Below are 19,232 nucleotides of genomic sequence, written 5' to 3' on the forward strand. Positions count from 1 at the left end.
CGGACGCACCAGCTCCGGTCACCATTCACCAACCGGACACATCGATTCCGACCAGCATAGAAGATCTCCTCCGAGATCGACCTACAGTTTCAGGTAACCCTCGGAACAGTTACCAACACACTCTCTCTTCCCTCCATAACTTCTCCTCACACTCTTCGGTTTCTTCCCACTCACTTTACTGCTTCTCTTCCCTCAAAAGACTGAAACTAACCAAATGAGGAAGAAAACCATTGCTAAAAGGCCTCCTCGTAAAAAAGTTTACAAGCTTCCCACAAAGCCTTCCACTCGCTCCCAAGACCGGACATTTACCCCATCTTCTTCTCCTCCTACCTCTCCTCCTCGCTGTGACCCCATGGCTCAGACCAAAAACACTCCAAGATACCCTGCCTCTGCTAAGCCGACGCCACCACCAAAGACGACACCCTCCAAACCAAGCTCTTTGAAACCTGGCTCATCCAAGGGTAAGCGTCCTGCTGTTGAAGAACCTGTTCCTGAGACAGCAAAACCTAAGTCAATGTCTGTTCCTGTGTGCTCACAAAGCGGTAACCCTCATCGGCCTCTCAAATCTGTTAGAGAACCAGACATCGATCCTTTTGCTCACAAATCACACTTCATGACATCTCACTCAGACTATAACCCCCATCGTTTCAAATCTGCCATGAATCATGATTTTTATGAGGGAGTTATTCAGTTCGTACTCTATGTCCATCTTTTCTTGCTGATTTACCTGATTTGAAAAAGAAAGGTTTTTCTTTTGTTGAAAATTTGGAGTTTTTAGACTGGAATCACCTTTTCAAAATCAAAAAACCTGTATATCCTCAGTTAGTCAAAGAATTTTATGCAAACATGACTTACCATGAAGGAAGTGTGCATTTTTATGTTAAGGGCAGAGACATTATCTTGAATAATGAAACTATCAGTGATTCCTTGAAGTACACTGATGTTGGGCTGTATGCTTATACATCTGTGAAATGGGATGAAGGTGTTGGTATCTCTTACCATGATGCTTTGGCTCACATTTGTGAACATGTTTCCTTAATTGAAGGCATCACACCCACTCACAAAGTCCTAGGATATGAACGTGCTCAGTTGCACCGTATTGTCAACCACATCTTGATTCCTCAAAGTGGTTCATATCAAAGGGTTTCTTACACTGACACACTTGTTTTGTATACCCTAATCACTAAAACAGAAATCTCTTTTGCCTACTTGATGGCTAGATACATGTTTGATTCTGTTCAAAGTGTAAAAGATAAAGCACTACCTTATGGCATGTTTTTAACTTGCATATTTGAAAATTTTGGTGTTGACCTGTCAAATGAGGATTACGAAAACAGACATTCATACCTAAAAGGGGGTGGTTTAGTGAAACAGCAAAAAGGACCAACTCGATCTGAGAAAGTGGTTCTAGATGATGATGATGAAGAGTTCATTCCTGATGACTCTCTTCCTCCTACCACCGAGGGTACTTCCATTTCCACTGGGAAGAAATCAGCTCTGCTGAATGTGGTCAAGGATGTCGCTCAAGAGTTTGTTTTCTAATCAAATCACATGATTGCCATGAGCAAGGAACAAAGGAAGCTAGCTAGAAAGCATGAGAACTTCCTGAAGAAATCAAGGGATAGGGTGACTGTGCTCATGACCTTCATTGATAACCTTCAAAATGATGAAGACATTGCCACTGATGTTGAAGAGGAAGCTGCTTCAGAGGGGAATGGTTCTGATGCCTAGGATTTGTCTCATGAAGATTGCTGCTACTGCTTTCTTTTTGTCTCATGAATTCTGTTCCTTTTGCTACTATTGAACTGTTTTATCTTAGATGACTGTAATAACTCTAAATACTACTGTACTTCTCTTAGTTTGGTTACACCTTTGGACTGTGTTCTAACATTTTCTTGCAGGATTTATAGTGATATTTTTGTTGATCTTGGTTATTGTCTGCCCTTGATGACAAAAGGGGGAGTAATAGTTAGCTGATTTTAATTGACTTATACTGCAGCTGATTTTTTTTATTAGAACTGAACTTTGTTTTGCAAATTGCTTTTGTTTTATAATATGCTTTTGCTGCTGTCATGATAAAAAATACTGGGCTGAATCTGTGTTGCTGGTTATATAGAATCCCCTAGTCAAGTTACATCTTAAATAGCTCTTTTTAAGCTTAATGTAAACAGGAACAAAAAGGAAAGAGCATAAATTCAGAGGGAGCTACTGTTGAAAAGAAAAGGGGGAGCAACACATCAGCAAGCAACATCATTCAAAGGGAGTTTCTAAATCTTACTCAAACTCAGTCCCTTTTGAATATTTCTTAAATCATGTTTGTCATCAAGGGAGAGATTGTTGAGTTAAAAAATTAACTAAATTAATTAGTGATGACAAACATTATTTTTGGGCAAAATAAATAATTATTGTTGATTAATCATATGTACTTATTACTAATTGTTTATTGTTGCAGGCCAAAATTCCATAGCCCAAATGGAATAAAACGCAATCATCAAGGATGGTGGGCTGAAAGTAAAATTAAAAGCCCAAGGAAAAGCAAACTAGGAAGCCTAAAAAATCAAAACGGGTTGCTTAATGGAAATCCAATCCAAGCCTGTATCCATCCCACAAAGCTTCTCTTGTAAGATTGAAGTCTTCACTCTTTCAATGTGCAACGTTCCTCTCCTCTCTGACCAAGTCAAATCAGAACTTCAGAAAAGTAAGAAAGAGAAAGAGAGAGAGCTTCTTCACCAAGCTAGTCACCAAAGAAGCAAGAGAGAGAAGGATTAAGCTTGAAACACAGAAATCTAAATCAGAAAATCCAAACCAAATCAAGCTTAGGTTATAGGTAAATCACTTCCTCATACATGCAACTCGGTTTCATCTCTTCTTTCCAACTCTCTGCTCTATTCGAAATGGGATACAAGGGAAAGAGGATTTCTGTTCTTCTCTGCTGTGTATCTACGGTCTTAAACAAGACTTGGGGACCAAGTTGATTTTCAAGGGCTCAGATCAAGTTGACCATTGGAAGATTTCTATGGTTGCTGTTTTATGGCTTTCGGTCAAGATGAAGAAGTCAGAAGTAAAGTTTCTACTCTAAGGTTTAATGAGAAAAAGTGATTTTGTGGGTTGGTGAAGCTCAAGGCTCAAGGTGTTGACCTTGGAAGAAGAACCCAGCAACATGCAAGGAGATAAAAGAGGTTTTCTGTTCATTCAGAAACTAAGGAGAGAAAACCAGAGTTTGAGAATAGTGTTCTGCAAAGAAGTTCCTCTACTTGGATAATGCTTTCTTTCAAAGAAGCATTCGGCCAATATTGAAGAACTGTATCGGAGGTTTGCGAATCTGGTTTTGCACATAGCAAAGAGGCTGTCGATGAAGTCAATCTCCTTCATGTTTTACTGATTGTAATGTACTTTTCTAAGTTTATCTTTCTGTAATTTCTTGAGAGAAAAGACATTGTGAGAAAGCTTAAGAAAAAGCCATGAGTGGAAAAAGGTTGAGAGATACACTTGAGAGAAAAGCCTAGAGTTATTTTCTAATTTCTTTAGGTATGTTTATGTCTTGTATCTTGTACCTGTAAGGTATCTCTTTCTTAGTTGGGTTAGCACTAAGAGTGATTAGTTAGGTATTAGCATAGCCAATGTCAAGTTAGGTTAGAACTTGAGAGTGAAAGGATTGGGTCAATTCTGTGAAATTGGTGTATATAATACTGTTAACTATAGTGAAATTCTTCCATAGTTGTGGAGGAGACTGGATGTAGGTTGCATAGCACAAGGCAACCGAACCAGGATACATGCTGGTGTTAGCTTTTCTCTTCTCTGCTGAGTTCTGTTTTCTGATATTCATGAGACAAAAATAAATTGTCTCATAAATTTCCGCTGCTAAGTTCAAATAGAACCTGAATTGAAAGTCAGTTTTAAAAGGGTAATAACAGCAACTTAAAAGGAAGGCATAGATTCAACCCCCCTTCTCTAAACCTACCACAATCTTCAAAATATTATATTGTGTGTGTAAAATTATATTTTTATTATTTTAAATACTATAAAAACTTAATAAGTGATTGTTTGTATATTTCTAGTTCTTATCAATATGTATAGATAGTTCTAATTTAAAATTTTAAATATATCTAAATCAATTTGAATTGATCAAGTGATCAGCTTAGTTGTCCGTTTAAGTAAGTATTGAGATTCAAATTCTGTCATGTATGTGTAGCAACTCGTTGCCGTCCAATTGCAGACTTTTAAATGAAACTCAAATTTACGACAGATTAGTCCTTAACTTGTTGGGTATTCTGGGAAGTCAAAAAGAAAATATCTATACCTAAATTTTATTTTATTTTTGTCCCATTCCTAAATTTTTCTAGGTTCGTCATTACTTTTACTATTAAAAATTTGTCAAGCACACTAAAAAATAAAAAATCCTTTTTTCATTAAAAAAAAGATTTTTTTATCTATTTAATTGAATGGAGCCCAAACAAATAATAATAAGCTTGTTTGCTTCTATTAGGATCCGAAGAATTTGCGATCCGTACGCTACTCTCTCTCTTCTTCCTCTAAGCATCCTATAATTCCTGACCCTAATGTTTTTTTATGGTTTTGCTGTATATTATTGGTGTTAATTTGGGATCTTTGTCTTAGTTGTTTGCTTCAAATCGATCAAAATGAAAACTTGGGGAACATTTTTGCTCCTTCTTTGCTTACAAGCCTTCACTTGTGTAGTGGTAGAAAAAATTATCTTTTTCCTTTTTTATCATTGACATTATATCCGTAACATGACATATGGAAATTGATCATGTTGTTTTATTGAAATTAGATCGGTCAATCTCAAACATGTCCTGCTGAAAATGCCAATAAATGTGACGATTCAGAGTGGGAGGGAGAATTCTTTCCTGCCATTAACAAAATTAAATATGAGGTAGACATATTACAGGTCGATTCCTGGTTTTTATTTAATTTCTTAATCATTTTTTTCTCTCAAAATAAAAGATTTTCTGTACAAAACTAGTTAATGTTAGGTAGACAAAAAAAAATAGCCAGAATTTGTCTTATTTAGCATTAATTAATTATCGCAACAATTAATGAATATTAAATAAGACAAATTATAGCTGTTTTTGGCTGATTTTCTTTAGTTACCAAACATTTTCGTTATCCTATCCTGTTTTATTTTAGAAGTGAAATATTGTTTATGCGATAAAAATAAATAATCATGAATCTTGTTTCTTTAAGTTTATTTTGGATGTCATAATTATTTAGCATATATATATTTATCAATGCATATATTAAGTTTTCAGGGTCCCTCTAGCAAGAACCCACTTTCATTTAAATGGTATAACGCAGAGGAAGAAATTCTTGGAAAAAAGATGAAGGTTGGTTTATTCCAAGACTTGTGCCATGTTAGTCTATATTTTTTTATGTTTTCATTAATATTCTATTCGCTTATAAGTGTGATTCGTTCTGTAACTGCAGGACTGGTTCAGATTTAGTGTTGCATTTTGGCATACATTTCGTGGAACAGGTGCAGACCCGTTTGGTGCACCTACCAAGCACTGGCCGTGGGAAGATGGTACCAATTCTGTTAAAATGGCTAAAAGAAGAAGTATGATAACCTATAAATAAATCTTTATAGTGTGATAGTTGTAATGATAGATTTCTATTTAGCACGAGATAATCTTCTATCGTTAATACAGTGCGAGCTAACTTTGAGTTTATAAACAAACTTGGAATTGATCTGTGGTGCTTCCACGATCGGGATATTGCCCCTGATGGAGAATCTCTGGAGGTGAGTTTTTTTATTTTATGGAAGCCGTATTTAATTAATAGATTAATATATGATAATAAATAATGAGAGGCAATGAAATATAAATGTCCTCATGACCTCATCCATTATATATATAAAATTTTGATGCACGCGGTTAATAGCCTACTATATATGTATTAAGCATTACATGTGCGTTGTAAGCCATATTAAACCTGTGATTATCACAGGAAGCTAATGCAAACTTGGATGAAGTGGTTGCCCTTGCCAAGGAGCTCCAGACTCAGGTAATTTTAGATGAATGGTGTCCTTATTAGTAATAGGCTATGTTTAAGTCATCATTCACTATTAGTAAGAATATCACCTGGACTCTCTCTTTTAATGCATACTATATAAAATGGGACTTTGTGAATAATAGTGTGATTTTTTTATTATATTTACTACTCTTATTAAACACTTGCATGCAAATAATAAAATAATTAAATAGCGCACCAAAAGATAAAATAATTAAATAGATAATTATTTGAATGAAAGTCAATTATCAAAATATAAAATTCAAAGTCAATATTCATGCACGATAACGCTTTACACATATAACATCTAAGTATCATATATAAATTTTAAAGAACAAAAGTATTGTTGGAAACATCAAACATGACAGCGCATATTTATCAAATAGAAGTATTCACATAAGACCGAAAATAAGAATAAAATCTCATTTATAAATTTAATATCACCTTATATTATTTAGATAACATAAAACTATTATTTTAAAACTATTTCTTATGTTTGGTAGTTAATTAGAATGTGCAAAAGCATAAGGAGCCATTCTAGCAAGACATGAAATGTTCTAAAAAATAGAAGTTTATACTCTTACTGCATGTTACAATTTTGGCCTTTACATTCCCACTAATTCCCAGTTCCTCATCATTCTTTAGATTTCCTTTTATTTTCATACCTCTCCTTGCTCAAATTTCTCTTGCATCCTTTCACAGTTCCATATTCAGAGCTCTTTTCCCGCACCAGTTCATAATCAAACAAAATTGGCCTTAATCACTTCGTATAGCTTTTGCATCATTAATCAAGCTACTACTGTTGTATTCATCTTCAATTCCATATGATACTTGTTATGAATTGGGTTTTAATTATGGGTTTGAAGTAAACCAAAGTATAGGTTATATTATTATGTAGTTTTATTAAATTTGTAATTAAATTTCTATTAATTTAAAAGCTTTGAATTGAGTCTCAATAATATTTTAAATTTTGTAATTAGATCCTTGTCAAACTTAAAATGTTAGAGTTAACAAAAAATTCTGAAAATAAAAATATGTTCAAGTATAGAGATTTAACCCTTAAGTATAATATCTTTAATTTAAGGAGAAATATTCTATTAATTCAAATATTTTTTACATTACAAAAATTTAATTGCGAAATTTAAAATAGTATAAGAATTTAATTAAAAATTTTTAAACAATAGATACTTACTTATAAATTTAGTGAAAATATAGTGACTAACAAAATAATTTAACCAATTTCTAAAAACCAAATTAGTTATAGAATTAGTAGAACACTAGAACTAGTGGTTAAGAAGTTGAGAGTTTTAATCAAAATTTCAAAAAAAATCAATTGGTATAATAATAATAATAATAATAATAATAATAATAATAATAATAATAATAATAATAATAATAATAATAATAATAATAATAATAATAATAATATCTTCGTTAATTAAATATTAGTTTGGTTTTATAATTACAATAAACAAGAGAGTTCACTTTTTTTAAAAAAACAAATAAGAAAGATAACAGGCTGCAATTAAACTGGGCTTGTTTTGTGTGTATATGTGTGTTTCTAAATTTTAGCCCCTAGCATAGTTATTAACGACCCATGACCCATTTCCATAAAATAAAATAAAAATCCAGGTTTAACACATCATAGCATTCCTATAATAGCCATTATTGACTTCCTTCTTGCTTCAAAGGGAAAAAAAATTTCTTGCTCCTCATTCTTCATTCCAAGTTTTTTATTAACTTCCAATTCTTTTAACTTGTTTTGTCTATTTGATTTTGATCTAGTTTATGATATTGTCCGTTCTATATCTACTTTTAAGACACAGAATTCAATAGTCCTAAAATATTAGGAGTATTAAGTATTTTCATAATAAAATATATTTTTTAAGTTATTTTAACTGTTAAATAGTCTTTATTTAATTTTAATTATAAATTATTCTTTATATAATATTTAATTATAAAATTTATTTTTTATTTTATAAATTATTATTTTATCATTCATCTATCATGTTTATTAATAATAAAAAATAAAAATAATAACAAATTAGATCTTCCATTAATCATAATAAATATTTTGACAATTCTAATCAATCAGAATTTTATCCTTGATTCGTTACATCAGTAAACGCTTGTGAAATCGTGTTTCTTGGAAATTTAATCGATTCGACATACAACACAATCGATTGAATTTCTGGGTTTCCCAAAATTCAATCAATTGAAATTGCTACACAATTGATTGAATTTTGCAAGGTATGTGGGTTTTTTCTAATTCAATCGATTGTTCGTGTTACCTAATCTATTGAAGCCATCAAAGCAATATGGGTTTTCATAATTCAATCGATTGGTTGTGTTACCCAATTGATTTATGTCTTTAAAGCAATATGGATTTTCACAATTCAATTGATTGGTTGTGTCATCCAATTGATTGAATTGTGCAATGCGTTATATATTACGTCTTTCTAAATTTTTCTGCTCGTGTTTATAAATAATTATTTTATTATTCATCTATCTTATCTTTAAAATTCTATCTTCAATTTTTAAGTTTTTATTTTGATTTAGATATTCTAATCTTATCTTTTCTTTAATATTAAGATTACAAATTGGTGAATAATCTATCATTAATTACTCAATCCTACAATTGGAATCGTTTATCAATCTATTTGATTATCAATTTTTTCATTGTTTTTGTTCATCGTTTATCCATCTACTTAATATCCAATTTTTCTACATTGTTTATCCATCTCTTTAATATCCAATACTTGTCATTGATTATGCGATAATCACAGTTGCAGCAATCGACAAAGATCCAATCAATTTCTTCATTGTAGTGTTCAGAAAACAATCAATTGTTTTGATTAAAAAATTGAGGTTAGTGAATAAAATCTCTAATGTTGCAATTCTTCGTTTTAATTCTTTATTCATGAAATTGATTGTGTAATGAAAAAAATTATATTTTTTTATCTTTAGTAATTCACATACATTGAAGAATACTAGAAAGTAAATAAAATTTATTATTTTTTATTATTAATTAACTAGCAATATTTAAAAGCGTGGACTTAAAATATATTATTGAATTATTATACTAAAAGAATCTATATAGTTTATATTTTTTTGTCATTGTGAGTTCCACTATAATAAACGCTCAACATTTTGATTTAAGATAAGATTGAAGATAAAAACTTAAAAATTGAAGATAGAATTTTAAAGATAAGATAGACGAATAATAAAATAATTTATAAACATGAGCACGAAAATTTAGAATGACGTAATATATAACGCAGTACACAATTCAATCAAAAAAAATAGTCTAAACGTTTTGGGACCATCGAATCCGGTTCCTACTTTTAATATATTGCTACTCTAGTGTAGCTAAATTAGTTTACTTCAACATTTCAACACTAAAAAATATTAATTTGGTTAGGTTTAAAATGAAAAATATGAAATATTTGTGTACACCTCTACTGACTACTACGAAAAGCCTCCATTGTTATATGTGGAAGTCTTTCAAAATGTTCTTCACAGTGTAGCTCAAATCATAAAAAATACTCTTGATTAAAAATACGATTCAAAATGAAAAAGAAAAAGAATGATCATGCAAATCATATATACGTGAATACTGAATAGAGTTGATCCCAAAGAAGTAGACTTGCATAAACTAGAACATCGGAATACATGGGCTCAATCTACTCACTGCCACGACCCAATTTAGGACATAACTAGTGCATAGAAAAAGCCACCCCCTAGCAAGCCTAACAAACACAAGTCAATGACAAAAAAAAAAAAAAATCAAAAGATATAATACAAACATTTTTAAATAAGTTTTCAAGTTGTTAGTAATGTGAAAAACCAAATCAAAATACAATTAACAGTTATAAGAGTAAATAACCATTTTGACACTCAAAAAATTCTGATAATGACAAAATAAATCCTAATATTTTTTTTTGACAAAATAAATCCCCAATATATTCTCCGTTTAACAAAGCGACCTAAATATTAAGTTTATAGTTGATTTGTCCAATTAATCGTTAATTTTTTTTAGAAAGTCTAAGGGCAGCAATTTTTGTGTTTTGTGGCCAACAATTAACCATTAAAAGAAAAAATGAGTGATCTTCCACTATTAGATGTAATCTCATACCATTAAAAATATTATTAATAATTAATTGATGATTACAAAATATAAAAATTACTGTCCCTAACACTCATTTTTTTTTTAAATTACTAAAAACTACTCTCATTTTCTTTATGAAATTACAAATATATTTTCATACTCTCTCCTCTCTCCAACAATTTCATTAGTTCTCCTCCATTATCATCAACACCTCTATTTTTACCGCACTGCCATTTTCACCATCACTATACACCCACCTTTATGAACAATTACAACCCATAAATCAACCATCACCCCAATGTGACATTAACCCATAGAATCGCATCAGAGGGACCATCTTGCCTAGCAAATAACGGTTACGATTCTGTCACACGGTTCTACCCGAGATTATGGTACCTTGCAGCTCCAGATCGGAGAACATAAAGTAGAGGTAGTACATTCCATTGGTGTTGATGGTCACGCTTTGGGTCTCTATGGCAGTAATCTCATTGGTGCCTTGGAAGAAGGCATTGATGTACCTCAGGAATGTCGGGTTGTGAATCCCGATGATGGCCTCACCTAGGTTGTAGCAGATAGGCTTTGATTTGAGTGTGAGTTGAAGGAATCCTTCGAGTACTTACGGATGAACCCACTTACATTAGGTTGTGGATAATCAAAATCAGAATTGGAAGGAAGGAAAGATGGAAAGGAGCAAAGGAAGTTGATGATCAATTGATGGAATGATGGTAATGTGATTAAGGCACCGAAAAGGAAATGAAGATGGGGTAGCGGTGATCCAAATAGAATGGATTGAGATAGGAAAGAGGATGTGGTGGGGTGATGATAATAAAGGATAAATTAGTAACTATATAAAAAATGGAAAGTATAAGGAGTCAATGGAATTTTTATATACAATGGAGGTTTTGGTAGTATTAAAGATATAACTATTAGTGTTACCTTTTTCTATTAACTGAAGTTTTTGGGATGAGTGGTATCATGACATGGTATTAAAGCTTTAGATCCGAAACTTATTATCCCCATTGTACATATTGTACAAATAATCTTTTGTCTCCCTAGCGGGCTATAAAAAATTAACAATTATTGACGATAATGTCATTTTGTCCAATAAATTACAAATTTGGGATTCATTTTGTTAAAATAAAAATTTTTCGAGTGCCCAAATATCTATTTACTCGAGTTATAATGACTTAGAAACTCTTAAACACTATAACTATAATAAAAGGCACCAAAAGTCTTCTGAAATATGCAATAAATAATATATATGAATTTAACAAGAATAACAAAAATTATTCTCAATTGACTAATTAATTTTGCTCCCTTTATGCTCATATCACACTCCTCTTCTTAAAAGGTGACTCATCCTCGAATCACATGTTTCGTGAATTGAACCAAACACCTAGATTGAACTTACAAATTTGTTGCCTTTTGTTTGCTACAAGATCATGTTGCGAAGCTTCAACATAACATTTTTACTGATAAGATCCATTCTATCCTAATTCACGTAGTTTGTTGTTTGTAATTTTCTTAAAGAAAATGAATAAGCAAAAAATATTTAAGAACTCATAATGTAAGTTCTATGCAAGCGCATACACTTTATTAAATGAAATGTCATTTGTGGTGTGGTAGAATTCAATTGTGGTGAGTATGTTTGGAACTTTAGAAGCCACAATTTGAATCATTGTTTTCTTTTGGAGATTCCAATTTTTCATTGTCTTGTTTGCTTTGCATCACTTTACTCTCATGCTCTACAGAATCTCTACCAAATTTGTAGGACTAATTAGATCAATTTTTGTTGGTGCCACCACAACTTTTGGTTGAATCTTTGGGCAGTTTCCCAAGAAATGGAACCTAAATAAGAAGAAAATTTTATCTTTTTTTCTTAATTTGATATTTCTTCTCCTTAAGGTTCTTGTTTAGCTTTACAAATTCACTATTCTAAACATTTTCTAAGTGATCAAATATTACTTGTATCTGTTTAGAGAGTACTTTATTTTTTAAATGTCTATTATGTGATAATTTAGTGATTTTGAATACCAAGTGATATTAAGATCTTGTGGCATTGATACCAAATGATGAATATCATGGGACCAAATTCCTTGCAAATTATATGATGGAATTTTGATTGGATTTAGTGAAAATGGTTCATGGTCGATTGATTTTCTGAGGTGCTTCTTTTTGAGTTTTTAGTTGTAAAGAAAGATATTGACTATGCCATACTTAAAACCAGAAGAGAATGTGAGTGAGAAGTCTTAATTTTGATCCCCAGAACTTGCCTTGAAAAGATGAGAAACTTGTTCTCTAAACAAGAACAAAAGAAAAACTCTCACAATGGAAGAAACCTCAAGAAATATATATATTTTATGAGTTGTTGACTTGTTGTATGTGTTACATAAAACTTCTATTTATAAATTGGAAAAGTATAGGCAACCAACAAGATTTTTGAACAATGTGTAAATAATGTGAATTAATAGGGTTAAAAGAGTAAATTTAATTAGTAACATTAAATTAGGGTGTAGTGTATTTTCATTTGATTGGTGGTTGTTCATATGGTTCAAAATTTTCATTATTTTCCTAGCACTCCCCTTATAGGATCTACACAAATAATGACTTGTAACTTCTACACAATTCACTAAGTATTAAAGTCCCAGTAATAATTAAAATTACAAGCAAAGGGCAAATAGTGGTTATAATGACTTAAGAACTCTTAAATATTAAAAATAACACAAAAAGATAGTTAAAAATTTTCCGAAATATGCACTAAATAGCCTATACAAATTTCACAAGAATAACACAAATTGTTGTCGATTAACTAATTAATTTTGCATCCCTTGTATTCATATCATGCACCCTTGGACAGTAATAAGGGTTCACAAAATAGAATTTATCTCCAACAAAATTGGCCAATAGAATTATGGTAAGTACCTGTCTTTGTAAAATATAAAAAATAATAAGAATAAATTTTACAAAATACATATTGAAAATGAATTAAAATATATATATATTTATACATAAATATATGGTGACTAATTTTGTGACAATTTTTTAGTACACGCATACCATTTTTTATTTGTGTTTTACTCTATTTTTTCTCACTTTTAAGTTACACCATAGAGAATGAAGAGTTTTTCAGCATTAAATTGTACACCATTGATCATTAAAATTAAGATGATTAGAAGGATATCGAATACAAACTTTATTTTACCGACCTAGTGGACAAGGTCATCTAATTTTTTTTTGTCAAAAATTGGTCTAAATATGCTTACATTTTACAGTTTGACAGAAAAACCACAATCACGCAATGCCTTGCTATTTTAATTGACTATACAGGGAAAAAAGAAAGTTTTATGGGGAACAGCTCAATTGTTTATGCATCCTCGTTATATGCATGGTGCTGCTACTAGGTACGTATTTCATCAGATTTTCACATGTTTTTCTCATGTCAATTGGATGCATGTCTCACAAAATTAACTAATTTACAGCTCTGAGTTAGGCGTCTATGCATATGCTGCTACACAAGTGAAGAAGGCTATGGAAGTATATTTTCATAATATATATATATAAAGAAGGTTAATTATGCTTTGAATTATTGTCCATTTTTCATATTTCAAATATGTTTCAGGCTACGCATTATTTGGGGGGAGAAAATTTTGTTTTCTGGGGTGGCCGTGAGGGTTATCAATCCCTTTTGAACACAGATATGGAACGAGAGCTTAATCATTTGGTGCGTAATCATCTTATTTAATTTGGTAATCAAGAAATGCATTGTAAAATGAAGTATAAAGATAGTAGAGTAAAAAATACAATTAGGTTTGGAGTGAAAAGCTTTGTAGGAAAATTCTAAGCACATGTTTCCATCAAGAATGCCAATAATTTTTTCAAATAATATATTAGTGGTGTTTGCTTTTTTTAATCATTTTCATCCAATATATAGGCTAGGTTTTTTGAAGCTGCTGTTGCATATAAGAAGAAGATTGGATTCAATGGTAAGATACTAAAATTCCCAATAAGAAATATAATTTTTTGATAGTACTCTTATGTAATTCATTTTTATAATTTAATGTCAGGGACTCTGTTGATCGAACCCAAGCCGCAGGAGCCTACAAAACATCAGTGTGCTTCTTACCTATGTATTCAGTTAGTAATTTTTCACATATATTTCTCGTAATTCAAACTTCTATTTATCCAGGTATGATTGGGATGCTGCAACCACATCTAACTTCTTGCGAAAATATGGACTTATAGGTAACATTTCATTAGTTAATCCAAGATGGCCAAACCAAATAAATATGGACAAGTTCATATTATTATACTTGTTCTCCCTAATACCTTACATTCTACTTTTTTTTTTCTAATTTTTCATACATATTATCAATAATTATTGATGTTTGCTAGGAGAATTCAAACTCAACATTGAGTGCAATCATGCCACCTTATCCGGTCATAGGTGAATCTCTAATTTTATATTGTGATTACAACATTTGAGTTTATTTATCGTATTCTTACTTATATATTGTTATTTTTATAACTAAAATTGTGGTTATTGTATATGTTGAAGTTGTCACCATGAGCTTGAAACTGCAAGGATTAGTGGACTACTTGGTAATATTGATGCAAACACTGGTGATCCTCAAGTTGGTATGTATTAATTCTATTTTTATTTAAAAATATCGTACCACATATAGCACTCAAAGATAGATACATGCATTTTTGTTAAACTCCATGATATAAAGTTGAAATTTGAACGTATGCTTGTTTTTGTAGGATGGGATACAGATCAATTTCTTGTAGATATTCAAGAAGCAACAATGATTATGCTCAGTGTGGTCAGAAATGTATGCTAGTGCCTGTGCTTTATAGACTATATCATGAAGTACTTCTTTGTTACAGAATTGTAATATCATCTGACTATTTCATGTATTTATGCTTCATTTGCTAGGGTGGAATTGCACCAGGTGGATTCAACTTTGATGCCAAATTGTGAGTGTGTGTGTGTGTGTTAAATTGATTCATATTTGTCAAATTGACTTGCTACAAACTAATTTGATATAAATCTTTGATGATGTCGTACATATTTTAATTTTTTTTAATTTCTTCCCTATAATGTTAGGCGAAGAGAGAGCACGGATGTTGAAGACTTATTCATTGCTCACATCATCGGTATGGATACTATGGCCCGCGGCCTCAAGAACGTTGCTAAGTTAGTTGAGGTGATTTCTTTTTAACTTTCTGCTATATATGGCTCTCTTATAATAGACAAATTTAATAGAGTCCTTTAAAAGCTTCTTTTTAGTATCTCCAGAAAATCAAACTAAATACATTTAGATATGTTGTCTTGAAGGATGGTGCTCTAGCTGAGCTTGTTCGGAAGAGATACCAGAGTTTTGACACTGAAATTGGTGCTCAAATAGAGGTATGCAATATAATATTCTTTATTAATTTCTTAATATCCTCTCTATTCAATGCTTTTGATAGTAATCTTTAACTAAATCCTTATCAAAGGCTGGTAAAGCTGACTTTGACTTCTTGGAGAAGAAAGTTAAGGAATGGGGAGAACCCAAGGTTGCTTCAGCTAAACAGGTAAATCCAAATAAACTTATATTTCATATTTAAAAGTATTCTACACAAGTAAAAATGTTGTATGTGCACAATGAATAAATAAATGTAATGTAAGAAAATAATTTTTTTATCTATAGTCCTATCTTAATAACTTAAGATCAGAATTAACACTCATTTCTAAGTATAATTCCCAAGAAGCAAGCAAATTTTCACCATTTGTATCATGCAATGTTGTATTCATTTTTATTTTAAGAATGAGCTAATTAGATTCTCATGTTTAATATGTTTAATATGTTACTTAATAATTTATAAAATTTTATCAAAGTACATTGCGATTTTCAACCAATGATGATAACTCTATGTGCAACGATTCAAAAATATATTCTAATGTACATTTGTTCAATGTTGCAGGAGCTAGCTGAGATGATCCTCCAGTCTGCATTGTAAAAAAGTAGAAAGCATTATCGATGTGACTAAAATGGGCATGGATTCTGTTTCTGTTTGTTCTTCAATTAGAAATAGCTTAGCAATCAGCATAGTGGGTAGTTTTAGAGAAACAAAATGTTATGTTTAAGATGCATTCTTCAACCTTGGCAAGACCTATTAGTTTTCACTCAGGAATGATGCTATGTTAGTAACTTCATGTGAATCCTAGTCCTTAAAATAATTCAGTAAACTAGGTATCTATTTTATTTTATATCTATATCTATACCTCTATTATTATCATATGTCTTTATCTATCTATAATGAGGATTCTCCTTTATTAGTGTCCAAATTTTTTCTCCCTAAAAGTCATGTTTATATGCTTAAATCACTTTTATGTTTTTTTATTATTATACAAATTTAATTAAAAATTTGACTAATAGATTTGAAAATTCACGAAAATAAATATAAGTCAAAACTTCTAGAAAAATAGTAGCTAATTCTATACTAAATGTTTCTCAAAATATTATATTAATGGTTAAAATAATTTTAAATCTGTAAATTGATTAAGATTTATTTAGAAATTACAATAGATTTTCGTAGAAACGAACGCTTCTCCGTCATATTTTTATTAAGAAAATTGTTTTCATCCCTTTTGTATCTCCATCATGCATGGATCCCAACTTATCAATCTTTGTGGGAGAGACAAATATCTAATAATATAAAAAATAAAAGATAACACAATATAATCAAATATGGTCTAACTTAAAAGATAAAAATCTATAATTCAATCACTAAAAGATATGAAATTCAAAATACAAAAGAAAAATCCATCCATGCATTTCAATTCCAAACCATGTTAAACATGTAAACTTTTTCATGTATTGTCAATCAAGCTTTTTTAGTAGTATTGTTGTAATTCTATATTAATAAAACCAATAATAATTAGAATTTTAATATTAGATTTATATATAAATAGAATCAAGAGTTATATTATAATTTTACAGGTCATAGGAGCATATCTCTATTGGGTAAGGACCTCTCCTCTTGTCCATGTCTCTACTTATTCGGCGAGACAATTCTCCTCATGGAGACATAACAAATTTCCATTTTGGCAGTTTCTTTTGTACCATTCTTAAGTCTATTCTTGTAATACATTAAACTCACTAAAAGAATTGTTCATTTAAATAGACTTTTAAATATACGTCATCATATGAGTTATTGTAAAAGTGTTCATCAAGAAGACATTGTCTTGAAAGCTTCATAAATAATTTCATAACTCATTTGAGCATTCTGAACCATGAAGTAAGACGTTAAAAAATGAGATAGAATAAATACATTATTTATGGTATAGACACAGATTGTAACAATTACTTTTTTTTCACTGTCTTACAAATCTTGTCTACACAAAAAATGAGATACTTAAAAATGTTTTTCGGTTTTAGTGAGAATGAAATGCGTTCAAATATTTCATAATGTATCATATATTTCATAATGTATCATGGTGATGCCTAGGCATCTTTAGTTGTTTTTAGATTTTTTTTAATTAGTTTTCTTATATTTAAATCAATGTTCTTGTGTTTTTAGTAAAGTTGTGATGATTAATTATATGTTTGGAGTTATGTTAAAATGATTGTGTTTTTAGGGTATAATTAAGTAAATTAGGATGAAATTTAGAAGAAAACACAAGTGCATTTGAAAGGAAGTGGTACCCAGCGCATTATCCCCAAGCCTAGCCCCCAACTCAACCATTCCAGTGCCTTTGTGCCTAGGAGAAGGCAAACTGGGCACCAACTCCAGCGAGTGGTGCCCAGCGCCCCTTCAGCCAAGCTGGATGCCCAAACATCAAGCCCAGCTCCCAACCAAGGACGCCCAACGCTAAGTACCAATTCAACTCCTACGAAGCTCTAAATTCAATTCAAGATTCAAGATTTATATAATTAGTTAGCAACCATATTTTCTAAAAAGGTAAGATTTGGTTGTTAGGATTTAGATTAGATTAGATTTGAATTTGAATATGTAACACCCTATTATCCTAAGCCTTACCCCTAGCCGTAAAGTAAAGGATAACTAAGTGCCATAATAGTTCTAAGGCTAATACGATAATATATATATATATATATATATATATATATATATATATATATATATATAGGAATAATGCTCAAAAACAGAGATATAAAAGTGTAACATTTACACAAAACCAACAGCGTAAAGGATACTGATCTTGCTTGCGAAATCAAGGTGTTAACCGAGTTATATCCTCAGAGGCTGGGTATCCAACTCTTGAGTCCGAGCTTTTCCTTTTTATGGTGATGTGAAAGTATGAGCAATGAAGAGGAGGGGAGTGTACCTGCAAAGGCACTCCGAAACTTAAGTCAGTATATTATTTTATTCGAAATCTACCGAAAAAGAACACTTTACCTTGCTTTATATATGGTCGGCCATCGGTCCGTTATGCTTTTGTCATTTAAAGTCGTTCATCAAGAGTGGAGATAACGTATTTCTACTTTCATACTGTTGCATTGTCGGTTATATTTGACTGTCTTATGACTCATGAAGAGATGAGCTTATAACGGACTATGTCGAGTTTATAGCTCATGAACGGTGAGTCCATAATGGGCAAATGCCGAGTTATAGCTCGTGAATGATAGGTTCACAACGGATTATGCCGAGTTATAGCTCATGAATGGTAAATTCATAACGGAGCATGCTGAGTTATAGCTCATTTGTTATGACCATATCACAGCCCCCAAGCTTAGCCTGGAGAGTTTTTAATGAAGCAGGTTGAGCTTATCGAGGAGTTATAACTCGGTGGGAGAGTTTACTGAGTGAGCTCCCAGTTCAACATAGTTCATTTAAAACTTCTCTATGCGTGACGTGGATAGTGGGGCGTTGTTTTGGTGAGGAGAGAGAGAGGGAGTAATAGGTCATTAAATTTTCTTATCTTTCCAAAGCAACTGCATCTTTTGATGTGATTGATGAAACAGTTACTTTTTCAATGTGGTTAAGTTAGTGGTTTGGAAGCTTAGTTGCTTATCCCTGACCCTTGGTGTTTCTCCTTTGAAAAGAGAATGAGTAAAAGAGGTATGCATGCTATTTCTTTTGTTTTGTAACT

At 31.3% G+C, this 19,232-nt stretch overlaps 1 protein-coding gene across 1 annotated transcript; it reads left to right on the plus strand.

Annotated features, from left to right (window-relative positions):
* Nucleotides 1–214: 214 nt before the first annotated feature.
* LOC112735088 (xylose isomerase-like) lies at nt 215–16,388 on the plus strand. The gene is made up of 21 exons (XM_025784657.3): nt 215–542; nt 863–1,029; nt 4,793–4,894; nt 5,271–5,345; nt 5,446–5,575; nt 5,667–5,758; nt 5,965–6,021; nt 13,463–13,536; nt 13,615–13,669; nt 13,755–13,856; nt 14,067–14,118; nt 14,200–14,245; nt 14,322–14,377; nt 14,528–14,579; nt 14,691–14,770; nt 14,897–14,967; nt 15,072–15,112; nt 15,243–15,342; nt 15,474–15,545; nt 15,635–15,712; nt 16,103–16,388. The coding sequence occupies exons 1-21, from the start codon at nt 215–217 to the stop codon at nt 16,136–16,138; spliced, it is 1,866 nt and encodes a 621-aa protein (XP_025640442.1). The 3' UTR covers nt 16,139–16,388.
* The last annotated feature ends 2,844 nt before the right edge of the window (nt 16,389–19,232 follow it).

This window comes from Arachis hypogaea, chromosome 13 (genome assembly GCF_003086295.3).
Source record: "Arachis hypogaea cultivar Tifrunner chromosome 13, arahy.Tifrunner.gnm2.J5K5, whole genome shotgun sequence".
Taxonomy (NCBI): Eukaryota; Viridiplantae; Streptophyta; class Magnoliopsida; order Fabales; family Fabaceae; genus Arachis; species Arachis hypogaea.

Coding starts and splice junctions, on each gene's coding strand:
- LOC112735088 (XM_025784657.3), top strand. CDS start 215: ATGAGGAAGAAAACCATTGCTAAAAGGCCTCCTCGTAAAAAAGTTTAC. Junction 1,030..4,792: donor TGGCTCACATTTGTGAACAT/GTTTCCTTAATT, acceptor TATTGAAATTAG/ATCGGTCAATCTCAAACATG. Junction 15,546..15,634: donor AAATTGGTGCTCAAATAGAG/GTATGCAATATA, acceptor TCCTTATCAAAG/GCTGGTAAAGCTGACTTTGA.